At 32.8% G+C, this 14,993-nt stretch overlaps 1 protein-coding gene and 1 pseudogene across 1 annotated transcript; both read right to left on the reverse strand.

The window, feature by feature from the left end:
• Nucleotides 1–2,244: 2,244 nt before the first annotated feature.
• LOC21407097 (UDP-glycosyltransferase 86A1) lies at nt 2,245–4,214 on the reverse strand. Its single transcript, XM_024172974.1, has 2 exons — nt 3,579–4,214; nt 2,245–3,197 (listed from the first exon to the last, which is right to left on the reverse strand). The coding sequence occupies exons 1-2, from the start codon at nt 4,123–4,125 to the stop codon at nt 2,299–2,301; spliced, it is 1,446 nt and encodes a 481-aa protein (XP_024028742.1). The 5' UTR covers nt 4,126–4,214; the 3' UTR covers nt 2,245–2,298.
• A 7,887-nt stretch (nt 4,215–12,101) lies between these two features.
• Nucleotides 12,102–14,328, reverse strand: LOC112093795 (annotated as a pseudogene).
• Between the last annotated feature and the right edge of the window lie 665 nt (nt 14,329–14,993).

Raw genomic sequence — 14,993 nt, forward strand, 5'->3', positions numbered from 1 at the left:
CAAAAGAAAATTTGGGACTTGCTCCATTTATCCAAACAGAATGCAATTATTCTACTTTCAAAAATACAAAAGTTTTCTCCACGAGAAAAAGAAGATAACGAACATTACGATAAAACGACAATGTATTGATTATGGCGTAATTTTAAAGCATCTCTAATGCAATAACTTATATGCCAATTATAAATTCAACATAAAAATACTTTCTTTATTGTGATAAATTTGTTATATGCTGAGTTGGTTTTATACTTCTACATATACTCATCTCTTTCTCATCTCTTTCTTACAAGTTAAATCGTTTAGCACAATACTATAAGACCATATGTTGAGTTGGTTTTATAATTCTACAAATACTCATCTCTTTGTTACATGTTAAATCGTTTATTACAATACTATAAGAGCATCGACAATACAATTTTATAATTGATGTGCTAAGTATAAAACACTAATACAATGTTATTTGTTGTGATAAATTTATCATATGCTACAGTCTGTGACAAATTTCTCACCAAATTTAGCATATGAAAAATTTAGCATTTAATTGTTATTGGTTAAAATATTTTTTTTTCATGTAATCATTACAACTTTTGTATTTTCTAATTCTTTTAAAAAGAAATGTATACTTTTACAATTTTCAAAGCTTAATAATTATAAAAAAAAAAAAGTGGATTTAGTATTTTTCAAATAGCACTATGCATTGGAGTAAAAATAAAAATAACATATCATATCATTTTTTGTAATATTAAATATACAATTGACATTAATATTTACATTGGAGATGGTCTAAAGTGGTGCTCCACCTACTAATAGAATATAAGTCTTGCAGTATAGAACCTACAGGTAGGGTCCATCTTCTATTGGCCAAATATTGTAACGTAGCTAACTAGCATCACAAAATTCAAAAGGAAAAAAAAAAATATCTCAAAAAGATGACGTTTTATAAAATCAAACTACAATTGGCAATGTTTTATCTTTTTCTTTTCCCCTTTTTGGCTAATTTAGAGATATAACCTTAGTTTTTGCTATGTTCAAACTTTAAGATCGTGAAAGTGTATTTATATCTTCTCCTTCTCGCGTTATTTTGGAATATTTTCACATCACGGTTCTATGTATCTATATAAGAAGTTTGATGAATAGTTTCTTTTAAAGCGAACAGAACTCATAAAGATCATAGCTCTCATATCATGTGAGTTCTAACTTCTAAAAACAAAATTGAGAGAAACGGAGGATAGAGTTTTTTAATTGAATTACTTGAAAACAATACGTCGAAAAATAAGGTTTATATAAACTAGTAAATAAGTAAACAACTATGCTACCCTTAGAGGCTAGTGCAATAATAATAATAATAATAAATCAAGCAAAAATATTAAAAATATTTTTTTCTGAAATTGTTTCTGCCAGTCAAGGTAATTTACCTACAAAGTTTGGAAACGGCTTGAAAATTTAAAACAGAGTCACCGATGAAAATTAATAATAGTCTTCGAAGTGTAATATGACGAAATAAAACCTGTAATTTAACATATTATTTTGCATTTACGACACGTATCACCGGTCATCACGGGTAACCATTTATCACTAAAGTATAATTTAGTAGATTAACACTTGTGATACGATATTATGTCACCTTTGAAACAGTAGTGATCAGTAATTATTATTAAAGATGGTAATTGTCTCAGCTTTAGGTTCCAGAATATAAAGTACATATAGCAGTAATTCCATAAAGTAGATTTTGAATGCCCTCACCCAGTTTTGAAGAAAAAAACAAAAAAAAACCAAGGTAATTCCATATAAAGTATATTTTGAATGCCCTCACCCAGTTTTGAAGAAAAAAACAAAAAAAAACCACCTGAGTAATAGTTGCAATAAATTATAATAGGGAGAAAGAGGGGAATATGCCAAGTCTTGAGATGAATTAAAATTAATACTCCAATAGTTTACATAAGTTAATAAATATGCCAAATTACTGTTTTCGTCCATAACTTGTCTGGTTATGAACCATAACTTGACAAGTTATTCCCGGTTTTTGTCCATAACTTGTCTGGCTATAAACCATAATTCGACAAGTTTGTCCATAACTTATATGGTTATGAATCATAACTTGACAAGTTATGGCCTATTAATTTCTATAACTAAAAGTTGGCCTATATACTTTCTTAAGCTTTTCATATTAACCTATTTCTTATTATTTATAATATTGTGCACATACCATATATGAAACAAATAGATTCAAAATTTTAATCATTGTAAAGCCAATGAAGGAAACAAAGATATACTTTTTTCCTTGCCATTATTTTGTTGAATTCATTTACTGATTTTTGCCTTCACATTGGCAATGAACTGACACAAATTTTTTTCGGAAGATCCATTACTGGCCAATGCATTCCTCAAAATCTGCCTCACCTTCATTGTCTCCGTCTTCAATTCGGCACTTGATTTTCCACTCATCAAACGATTGATCTTCGCCGCAACGTCAAACCTAGTCAATGGTTTCCCATCACTAAGGTTGAGCCCGATCTTCCAATCATCGACTATTAATTTCTTATTAGTGATCTGATCAGTCGTTAAAGGAAAACACAACATTGGAACACCACACCAAATACTTTCCAATGTAGAATTCCATCCGCAATGTGTTAAGAATCCTCCTATTGACGGGTGTGAGATTACCTCGGCCTGATTGGTCCACGTCACGGTCAAACCCCTATCTTTGACTTCTTCAAATTCAATTGGCAGGACATAAGGCTCTTCATAACTCACAACATCATGACGAAGAACCCATATGAAATTCACTTTACTAAGGGCAAGTCCAAGGGCTATTTCGTCAATGTCACTCTTTCTAGAAGTCAGAAAACTACCAAATGAAACGTACAAGACTGAGCCATGAGGCTTGGTGTTGAGCCATTGGGTGCAGTTGGACTCGGGCCTCAAGCTGGTGGGCACGACGCCCTTGGTTAACCCAGACGGGAAAAGTGGCCCAATTGCATAAAATGGTTGCTTCTCTTGTAAGGCCGAAATGGGCTTAGATTCAAGCTCTTCAACTGTGTTACAAAGAACGAAATCGGCCCTTTTCACATCCTTGAATGCCACGTCTATCAGTCGGTGCATTACGGTGGAGACATCAGTTTCTTGGAGGTACGACGGTAAATCCTTTGGCTCAATTGCCTTCACACCCGGTATGTAGTCAATAGTATCCTCACGATTATCTTCAAATTACGAACCATATATACAATATCAACATAAAAAAAATATTGCACAATATCAACATAAAAAAATATTGCTTTAATCAGGGTTCATATTATTAGTGCGTCCCTAATATTAAAAATAATACTATTAAACCATCTACTAATAGAAAGTGAGTCCCACCTACGGAGTTATATTCTATTTGTGTTGGTAACCCGTAAGAATTTTTCTAATGTATTATTCATATTTTAGTCAATATTAAACCTAAGATTAAGATTTTTAATAAGTTATATCGATTCAAAGAGGCCGTATATTAGTTTGCAGAGCCGCGCTATATTATATGATCATCGTTTATTCCAGAACCAAATAAGAGAGAGAGAGAGAGAGAGATAGAAGACACGTACCATGAGATGCATAATGACCGTTGGTTTTGAGGAGGTCCAAGTGATAGTACAAAGTGAAGACCAGAGCTGGCTCAGTCCAAAACGACACAAAAACAAGGTCGTACTTCTCAGCTATCATGGAAGGCCATGTGAAGAAACCGTCGGCTATCAAACAAGACACAGGAGGATCACGAGCCTCTTTCACTATATCCCCAACAAGCTCATCCATAAGCACCGGCACAGCATGCAACTGACCCTCCTCTAAGTACCGCTCATCGTTCGCCAACCTGTCAAACGACAACGGGAAACCGTCGCCGACCGTCCGGTGTCGTATGTCGAGACCGCATTCTCGTGCGCCACAAAAGATGTCGTTTTCTGATCCATCGAAGTTGGCCGGAGGGTGTGAGGTGGTGATTTTGTGGCGAATAATCTCGTTGTTGATGAAGGTGATGGTGAAGCCGTTTGATGCAAGCTTGAGTGCCAGGTTTACGGCTGGGATGACGTGCCCTTGGAGAGGGACGGGCATCACTATGGCGTGTATTGGCCTTGGACAATAAGGGTCTTCCATAAGTATGTATAGATTGAAAAGCAGAGAAATATATATGAATTCGGATTTATAGATGTGAGAAAACGATAATGTTTTTGGCTCAAAATAGCCTTTTGTTTTTAGTTTTGGCTAATGAAGAAAATATGAAGCAGAGACTACACCGTCATATATATATATATATATATATATATATGTATATATATTGAATAATAATATTACTTTCAGTTTGTTTTTTTTTTCTCAGGGGATAACGACAAATATAATATTACCAAGGAGGCAAGAACCTAATATTGCTGATCCAAGTCTTTTGACTCTTTCTCGAAAGATACCTAACTTTTTTTTCTTACAGTTTTTCTCTCACATAAATTTATTTTTTAACTTAAAATTTCAACTTGAACGAACGAAAATGAAAGAGACCAACATATATATGAAGGATTGTTTTATGCTGCCTGAGAGAATATTCCCGGCACCGTATCGAGATATACGATATAATTTGTAAAATTTTACGTTAAAACTTGCAAACTCGAACGATAAAGTTGTAAAAGTTACGATAATTTGTAAAATTTGAATTTTATGATAATTTACGTTAGAACTTACAAACTCGAATGATTTATCGTAAAATTTAAAATTTTACAAATTATCGTTCGAGTTTATAAATTCTAACGTAAACTTTGACAAATTATTATATCTCCCGCTACGGCGTTGGAAAAAAATACCCCAATAGCATAAAAGGACCATATATGAGTTTTATGATATTTCCCCATTAATACCAACCTTACAAAAATAGCGAGAGAGAATAATTAGTTTAGAAACTATGGACATTAAATATTGAGTATTTTATAATTTTATCCTTCATGCAGTTTTTTTGTTATTTTCCTTTTTTTTCTGTCACTTGTCCCTTTTTTCTTTGGTGTACCCGAGGTTGAGGATGAATTTTTTTCTCACTCTTTAATGAATTTATAAATTACAATAGTTAGTAATAAGATCTCAAATGATCAATACCAAATCACAAAGAGAGCCGTTGGATAAAACTATCCGTTAGAAACAAATTTGCAAAGTACTATGCTTTATCACATGTATTGAGAATATCAAGAATGTCCTCTTAATTCGCTATTGATTAAAGGGATGATTAAGGTATGTATAGATTGAAAAAAAAAAAAAAAATATATATATATATATATATATGAATTGGGATAGATGTGAGAACGATAATGGAGGTCAAATTTGGGGCTCAAAATGGTCTTTTGTTTGGTTAAAAGGAAAAGGGAAAAAGAATATGAAGCAGAGATAGTACCGTCGTGCATATGTATTTTATTATTATTATTATTATTATTATTATTTGTTTTATGAGGTAATAACGACAAATATAATATTAATTACGAGGAACGAATATTGTTGATAAGTCTTTCCGACTTTTTCTGTGGACGAAAGATACAATACATGAATTTTCTAATGTTTCCCCATCAATACCAGTTAACCTTATCCTGTGCTTTAGAATAATGGTTGAACTTGACCTGCTAGCTTGCTTTTTTGTTTTTTTCTTTTCTTCTTCTTTGTTTATAGTGAAACCAATATTCCAAAGGGGTTACTGCTAAGCGTCTTTTTTCTTTTTTGGATCATTTCGTATCTTAAAATTATTAAAAAAGTAGCATTAATTAGTTGTGGAATTTCAATCTAGAAGATAAAATAACATTCACAAAATTATTTTCTCAATTGAAAAGAAAAAAAATTAATGTGGGATGCAAAGAGATTCCCTCATTTCACTTTTTTGGTACTGTTTTTTGTACTATTATTCTAGATTTTCTACACTAACAAGTCTACATGAAACGAAAACAACCAATCGAGTTTGTCAAGTAAACAACATGGGACCGAACTGAACGATCAAGATCATGAGTTTTCTCATTAATGTTGGTTTCCTAATCAGTTGAATCTTTGACCCTTAGATTACTGAAACTTAAAAATGGGGCAAACGAATAATAAAATTTCTAACCCAAGGAATAAGTTACGCTAATGACTTTCGTAATAGAATTATGTTAAACACTAAAGACACATTATTTACCTCACTAAAAAGATTGTGACTTTTATTCCCTTATCCTTTTTCTGTTTCCTGTATGACTACTCATGAAAAAGAACATATAGTGGTTAGAAATTGTTGATTTGTTATTACAAAATTTCTCCATCGGATAAGTCATAATCAACAACATAAGCTTTGGAAATTTAATAGTTAAGGGCATGCGTTAGTAGAAAAGTCTTCATTCTCGTATGTCACATGATGGCATATTTAATCACTAATATTCATAAAATAATGTTATTGCACAATTTGTTGTGAAATATGGATTCAGTGATGTAAATTCATTGATAAACATATAAGATATTTAGCTTGCTAAGTATCATCAAACTTAGCTCTCAAATTTTATGTGCTCATTGTATTCCTCTTCTATTGTTGTGCAATTACTTCACAAGCTCTGTGTTTAATAATTTATGGTTCTCAGACCAGTTTAGCAAGGTTTTTACTTTTACTTTTAGCCAATAAAAGAAATGAAATAAAAGTTGTGGCTTTTCAGTAAGCATTGTTTGAAACCAAGAGCTTAATGGGTCGTCAAAATGATTTTTAAAATTTTTAATAAACAATAGAAGTGTTGGAATTAAGTTTTTAATGCCTTAATTAAATTCCAAAACAAGTTTTAAAGTCTATTTAAAAGTGTTTTTCTTTAGAAGTCACATTTTCTAACTTTCACTGGAAGCTTTTTTAAAACTCCAAAACACTTCTGACATATCATCTAAACAATTTTAAAAGTAACTTTTAGACCTAATAAGCTAAAAACAGCTTTTGAAAAGCTCTCCCAAACTGGCCCTTAGCCTTTTCTCTTTGATTTCCACCAATTAAATTCAAACAAACCTCCTTAATGCTATTTGTTTTAAATAGTAACCACTACTTCCATTTTTTCCCTTATGTTGCTTTTAGAAACGTATCAAGTTTTTTAATTTAAAAAAAAAAAAAAACGCGTTGCAATTTAATTTCTTTTCCTTTCATTTGTTTCATCTTCAACTTGCCAAGTTTTCTTCTTAAACCGCATCCATATACACTTTGTTTTAGCCAACTTCGTATTACATATTGTATTACAAAAGGTCTGGAATTCCAAAAAAAAAAAAAAAAAAAAAAAAAAAAAAAAAAAAAAAAAAAAGCGGATTTTAAAAATCACGGCCTTTTTTTAAAAAAAAAAAAAAAAAAAAAAAAAAAAAAAAACCTGGAATTGTAATGCATACGTGCCTTTGTTTATTTACTTATAATTCTTTTTTGTTCTCAGTTTTTTCTTCCTCATATATTTTTTTTTTCTTTTGTCCATTTAATAACGATATAGGACTCGGATTTATTTTTCCCAAAAACATTCAAAATTTAAGTTATAAAGCCATTTACACTTTTTACCTAAACTTCCTCGAATATGCAGCATATATGCTTGATTAATAATTTTCTTAACCTTTTTTAGGGATGGAAGATGCTCTTATTAGCATTCGTTTTCTTTTCCACCCTAGCACTCCACAATTGATCAACCTCCCTTCTTAAAAAAAATGGCATTAATTAGCATTTAGTATCACAAAAAATGGCAATGTTCCATCTTTTTCTTTTTCCCTTATTGGCTAATTAGAAAACTGTAATTTGTTTTGGAATCTTTTCACACATATCATTCTACACGGGAATATCCGCACAAGAAGTTTGGTGAAAACGAGGCTGTATAAAGCAAACAAAACCCATAAAGATCATAGCTCTCGGACCATGTGAATTCCAAGAACAAAATTGAGAGAAACGAAGGGTAGAGTTATTAATTGAAAATAATACATCAGAAAATAAGGTTATATAGACTAGTAAATAATTAAAGACTATTCTATGCTTAATAAAGATAAAGATAATAGTAATAAATAACACAGAGTAATCAAATTTAACACTTTTAAGCATCGTAAATATCATGATATTGAGTTATATATATATATATATATATATATATGTCTGTGTGTGTGTGTGTGTGTAGGCTATGGATGATTGCAACTGATTCTTGCAGCATAAATTTAAAAGATGAGCTGAAATCCTGCTGGTGAGTAGGAGCACTCTCGCTCCTATGTGGCCTATCAACTACCAAAAGGCATCATTATCCAAAAAAGAAAAAAAAAACAAAAAACAAATTATAAACCTATCAAAAGGCATGCTATCATGGGACATGGGATATCTAATTTTGTTGTTGTGTCAAAACATCAAATTAAGTAGATTCAAGACAAAATATGAATAATAAAAAAATTCAAGAGACACAAAAATTTAACATGATTCGGTTTTTAGTTTACATCCACGAACAGAAACAGCAAAGAAATTCTACTATAATCAAAGGAGATTACAAAAACCTATTAAAAAATTACTCACTACCTAAATCCTGAATACACTCAAAAATCTCTCAACCTAACAATAAAAACTTTAACTGTCTAAGAATAATTTTATGACCAAATATTCTTACACCAAATAAAAGAGAAAAAATATGTATTAATGGGAGAATACCATGCGGCTGCTATCACTCTTGCGGCTACAATCACTCTTGCGGCTACAACTCCTAAACCACACGCATATATCAATATAAATGCTTAGGTAAATGTCGGCAAGACTTGCTGATAGGGAAGGATATGGGCCTTGGCCCAAACCAAAAACAAAACAATGCTTATGGGCTTAATTTAAGCCACAAGCCCAACAATTTCTACCTTGGCGAAAACTAAGCTAAGCCCGAATAATGAAACTCTCCCGCCATCTCCTTTAAAACCCCATAGGGTTAATTTCAATTTGCAACACCAAATAAATCTAAGCGACGCCTGAATTTCTAAATGGCAACCAATTTAATCACCGCATTTGTCACAAGTGATTCAAAACAACTTAAATTGTCAAACTCCATCTGCTCACGAACACCTGCATCTTTATATGCAGCTACTGACTCCCTTTCTTCAAATAAGATGGTAAAATCATCAACTCTGCGAACTACAAAACTTGGCGACTTTGGCTCAACAAACCACAACCAATAGCCGTTCAGCCCAAACTCAAAACCTTGTAATGTTTTTGTCATACGCTCAAGCTTACCATCATTCACATGAGCACAAACAGAACAACCAAATCTCAAAATAAAATTAACAGAGCAACCAAACCATACCTTAAACGGAGTCTTCAATCCAAATGTAATTGATGGAGATCTAACCAAATAGCAAGCTGGAAAACCAAACTTAGAAAGCAAATAGCAAGCTTTCCCCAAGAGAGTTGAATTCATATTATTTGTGACTAACAACTGTTGTGGCAAATCCCAAATAGTGCGGTGTCTCACTATCTTCTTCTTGCAGAACCCAAAACTCTCACCAAATTGTACACCATCATAGTCATCAACAAATGTCAAAACTGACATCCCCACATCACTCACATGACCTGAATACAAATGCTATGAACCTAAAATATGAGTAGGACCAACAACTGTACTACCCTGTAGAAAATATGTCATTATGCAACTCTCCCTTAATCGCCACAAAAGCTCCCTTATTGATTCTCAAAACTCCATCTTCAGTAGAATACCTATAACCTTGTGAGTCGAGAGTCCCCAAAGAAACAAGACTTTTCTTCAAATCTAGCACATGTCTAACATCAGTCAAAGTCATTACTGTACCATCAAACATCTTAATTTTGATTGTTCCAACACCAGCAACTCTATAGGACGTATTATTCTCCATAAAGATAACACCCACATCAATAGACTGGTAGTCAATAAACCAATCTCTATTAGGGCACATATGTTGAGAACATCCAGAATCAAGAATCCAAGAAGAAAAATTGAAATTACCTACGCAATCACCGGACACATATAGGACATAGTCATCATCTTCAAAATGCTCAACAATATTAGCTGATGCTTCTTCACCAGTTTCATTGTTTCCCTTGAGCTTTGGGCAATCAACTTTCCAATGCCCTGATTGGCGACAATAATTGTAGCTGCCTTTTCTATTTTTAGACTTTTCTCTATTTTTGTTTTCACATTTTTCAATTCCTCTACCTCTAACAACCAATGCACCTGATTGATTTTCATCCCAATTTTCAGACTCCTTTTTCTCCAGTTCTTTGGAATTCAAAGACGCCTTAACATCTTCCAAAGAAATAGTGTCTCTACTATATAACATAGTATCAACAAAGTGCTCATACGAACGAGGTAAAGAACATAACAAAATTAATGCCTGATCCTCATCATCATTTTTCACATCAATATTTTTCAAATCCAGAATAATTATTTTAAATTCATCAAGATGACTTTGAATATATGTACCTTCCAACATGCGAAGAGTGACAAACGTTATTTCAAATAGAGCCGATTTGTGAGAGACTTAGTCATATACAGACTTTCAAGCTTAAGCCACAACCCAACAGCAGTAGTCTCGTCAGTAACCTCGCGCAACACCTCGTCTGTCAACGACAATTGAATAACACTGTGTGCCCTTTCCAAGAGGTCTTCTTTCGCATCTTCTGACAACGCTGCTAGCAAAGCCTCCTTGCCCTTTAGCGCCTTAAGAACTAATAAGGCTCGTATCTTGACTCGCCAAGGACTAAAATCATTCTTCCCATCGAATTTTACAATTTCATACTTTGTCGTCATCGTGGATGTCATAAATCTCAAAATAATTTGACGAATAAACCAAAGCTCTGATACCAGTTGTTGTGCCAAAATGTCAAATTAAGTAGATTCATGAGAAAATATGAATAACAGAAAAATCTAAGAGATACAAGGATTTAACGTGGTTCGGCCTTTAGCCTACGTCCATGAGTATGAACAGCGAAAAAATTCCACTATAACCAAAGAAGATTACAAAAACCTATCAAAAAATTTCTTACCATCCAAATTCTAAATACACCCAAAATCTCTCAACTCAAAAGTAAGAATTCTAACTATCAAAGAATAATTCTATAACCAAATATTCTTACACCAAATAAAAGAGAGAAAATATATATTAATAGGAGAATACCATGCGGCTGCTATCACTCTTGCGGCTGCAATCACTCTTAAACCACACGCATATATCAATATATATGCTTAGGTAAATGTCGGTAAGGCTTGCTGATAGAGAAGGATATGGGCCTTGGCCCAAACCAAAAACAAAACAATGCTTATGGGCTTAATTTAAGCCACAAGCCCAACAAATTTTGTATCAGTAACTAAAGTAAACAGCAATATCTAACAATAAAATTAACAAAAATCTATCTGACATTATGTTCATGTTGCGACAAGTAGATGAAGAAAACAACATATTCTACTAAGTGAACCTTACTCCCTAGTCCCTAGAGAAGGATATCGACAAAGACAATAAAAACATGACTACTAAATAGTGGTCTAAAGATGTATTCTTTTCCACTTGTCACTGTTTTGCCAAATCGGTTTACTGATTTTTGCCTTCACATTAGCAATGAACTGACACAGATTCTTTTCGGAAGATCCATTACCGGTCAAGGCATTCTTCAAAGTTTGACTCACCTTCACGGTCTCCATCTTCAATTCACCACCTGATTTTCCACTCATCATTAGTTAATGGCTTCCTATCACTAAGGCTGAGCCCAATCTTCCAATCATCGACTAATAATTTTTTATTAGTAATCTGATCAATCGTTTGAAGAAAGCACAATATTAGAACCCCATACCAAAACACTTTTCAATCTGGGTTCTGTTTGGTTCATGGATTAAAACTATAAGATTAGAATTATTTTTGATTTACGTGTGTTTTTTATGAGAAAAAATACTGTAATAAATTATGAACCATGATTCGAAACAGAGAACGAATCTTCCAACTAAACGGATTCGTAGAATTCCATTCACAATGTGTTAAGAATCCTCCTATTAATGAGTGTGAGTTTACCTCAATCTAATTGGTCCACATCACGACCAAGCCCCTAACTTTGACTTCTTCAAATTCAATTGGTAGGACATAAGGCTCTTCATTACTCACAGCATCATGACGTAATCAGCCCTTTTTACATCCATGAATGCCTCGTCTATTAGTCGGTGCATTAGGATAGAGACATCGGTTTCTTGAAGGTATGACGGTAAACCCTTTGGTTCAATTGCCTTCACACCCGGTATGTAATCAATAACGTCCTCACGATTGTCTAGTAGTTAAAGAAACAAAATAAAATCAACATAAAAGAAACTTTCCAAGAAGAGCGGTATTCTATTTATATTGGTGGTCATCCTCATGTGTTAATCTCGAAGAAGTGTTTGATATGCATTAAGAAAAATGCTCGGGGTATCACTAGTATTCAATAGCGGAGTCAACCTTTCACTTTAATAAGAGCGTATATTAAACTTTTTTTAACAAATTATCTTAGTGTGGGCATATAAAAAAATATATATTTTTTAGTAGGAGCATATATTATTTTAGTGGGGGCTTAAGTGTAAAATTTTAAAATTTTTAAAAGTAATATTTTTTTCAAACAAATTTGAATGGGGGTAGCTGCCCCCGCTCATCTTCAAGTGACTCTGCCACTGCTAGTATCGATACTAAGCTCTGCAACTAATAGAAAGTAGATTATATCTACAGACCTCATACTGTGAGACTTATTTTCTATTAATGTATGGTACTTAGCAACAACGATGTTTCCCAATTCATGCCGTAATATGGGGATGGGAGCTGGCAGTATTCTCATGTTTGATAGAAGATTTAAGTCTCAAAATGAGATCCAAGGAAAAATCTTGGGGCAATAGCGGTTTTTGACACTTACAACTAGTAAAAAGAATATATCATTTGTATGACTTGACACCCATTTTCTAATAATATGTGGTGTTAGGTATTAATTGTACGCCTAAAATTGTTCATAGTTTAGTCAGTTATGTACCTAAAGAATATATTAACCAATTATTACAACTCAAAGAGATTGCATATATTTTCTAGAGCCACACTTCTGTTACTCTAATCATGCCAAGTAAATTAAAATTCAATAGTGATCATCGTTTATCAAAAAATCGAATAAAAAAAATATAAAGAGAGAGAGAGAGACCATTTTTTGATAATGTGTTGTGTTGGGCACGTTGTTGGTACCCCTACAATTTTCATAGTTTAATCAATTAGGCCTACTAGAATATTGTGTTTGAAGCATTCAAATTATAGTTCGTGACTTGTTATAATATTTTTTCTTACCAAAAATACACATAAATTGATAATAATTCTGAATTTATGTACTAAACATCCTCTAAAAATTCAATATACAGTGATCATCAAATTAGATTAGAGAGAGAAACTTTTTTTTTTTTTTTTGTATAAAGAGATAAAGGCACGTGCGATGAGATGCAAAATGACCATTTGATTTGAGGAGGTCCATGTGATAGTACAAAGTGAAGACCAGAGCCGGCTCTGTCCAAAACGACACTGAAACAAGTTCGTACTTCTAAGCTATCATGGAGGGCCATCCGAAGAAACTATCAGTTATCAAACAAGACACGGGAGGATCAGCCTCTTTTACTATTTCCCCAACAAGCTCATCCATAAGCACCGGCATGGCGTGCAAATGACCCTCCTCTACGTACCTCTCATGGTTCGCCATCCTATCAAACGACAACGGGAAACCGTCGCCAACCGTCCGGTGTCGTATGTTGAGTCCCGATTCGCATGCGCCAGAAAAGATGTCGTTTTTTTATCCATCGTTGATGGGAGGGAGTGAGGTGGTGATTTGGTGGTGGATAATCTCGGTGTTGATGAAGGTGATGGTGAAACCGTTTGATGCGAGCTTAAGTGCCAGGTGTACGGCTGGGATGGCGTGCCCTTGGAGGGGACGGGCATCACGATGGCGTGTATTGGCCTTGGACAATAAGGCTATGATTGGAACTGTTTTTATTTTTATTTTTTACGTTTTTTAAGAAAAAAAATGAAAATATGAGAGAAATGACGTTTGACACAATTAAAGATAAAATACGGAAATGACAATGATTTTTTAGTTTAGTGTAAAATATGAGAGAAATAAAGTCGCTTTTCATTTTTTGTTTCTGTTTTCTCATCTCTCAAGGAGAAAGAGACATTAATGAATTTTTTTATACTGAAAATAATCTCTTGATAAAACTACCAGACGCATTTTTAAAAATAATTTTTGTTTGAGATTGAAAACGTTTTCATTTCTATTTTCATACAAAAATAAAATCATTTTCAAACGAGTTTAAAACGCACCCTAAGATCTTCCATAAGTATGTATAGATTGAAAAGCAGAGAAATGTATATGAATTTGGATATATAGATGTCAGAAGGGAACGACAGTGGAGGTCAAATTTGCGGCTCAAAATAGCCTTTTGTTTTTAGTTTTGGCTAAAATGAAAAGAATATGAAGTAGAGAAAATATTGTCATATATGAAGATATATGCACCAAAGATACCTAATTTTTTCTTTCATATAAATTCATTTTTTAGCTCAAGTTCTCAATTCGAGACCATATATATGAAGGATTCTTTTATGCTGCTAAGGGAATATTCCCAATACTATACCAAGTTTGCACATTAAAATTTATAAATTCAAACAATAAAATTGTAAAAATTATGATAATTTATAAAATTTTAATTTTATAATAATTTACATTAAAGCTTACAAACTTAAACAATTTATCGTAAAATTTAAAATTTTATAAATTATCGTTTGAGTTTACAAATACTAACATAAACTTTCACAAATTATTATATCTTACAATATAATACGGTACCGGAAAAAGTACCTTAATAGCATAAAAAGACTCGTATATGAGCTTTCTGACATTTCCCTATCAATACTAACCTTAGAAAACAGCGATAAAGAATAATTAGTTGAGAAATTATGGACATTAATTATTGAGTATTTTATAATATTATCCTTCCGGCAGC

Source organism: Morus notabilis, unplaced genomic scaffold (assembly GCF_000414095.1).
Source record: "Morus notabilis unplaced genomic scaffold, ASM41409v2 Scaffold342, whole genome shotgun sequence".
Lineage (NCBI taxonomy): Eukaryota > Viridiplantae > Streptophyta > Magnoliopsida > Rosales > Moraceae > Morus > Morus notabilis.

Excerpts from the sequence above, each read along its gene's own strand:
- LOC21407097 (XM_024172974.1), bottom strand. The coding sequence starts at position 4,125 with ATGGAAGACCCTTATTGTCCAAGGCCAATACACGCCATAGTGATGCCC. Across the intron at positions 3,198-3,578 it reads CGGTCATTATGCATCTCATG|ATAATCGTGAGGATACTATT; the intron begins GTACGTGTCTTC and ends CGTAATTTGAAG.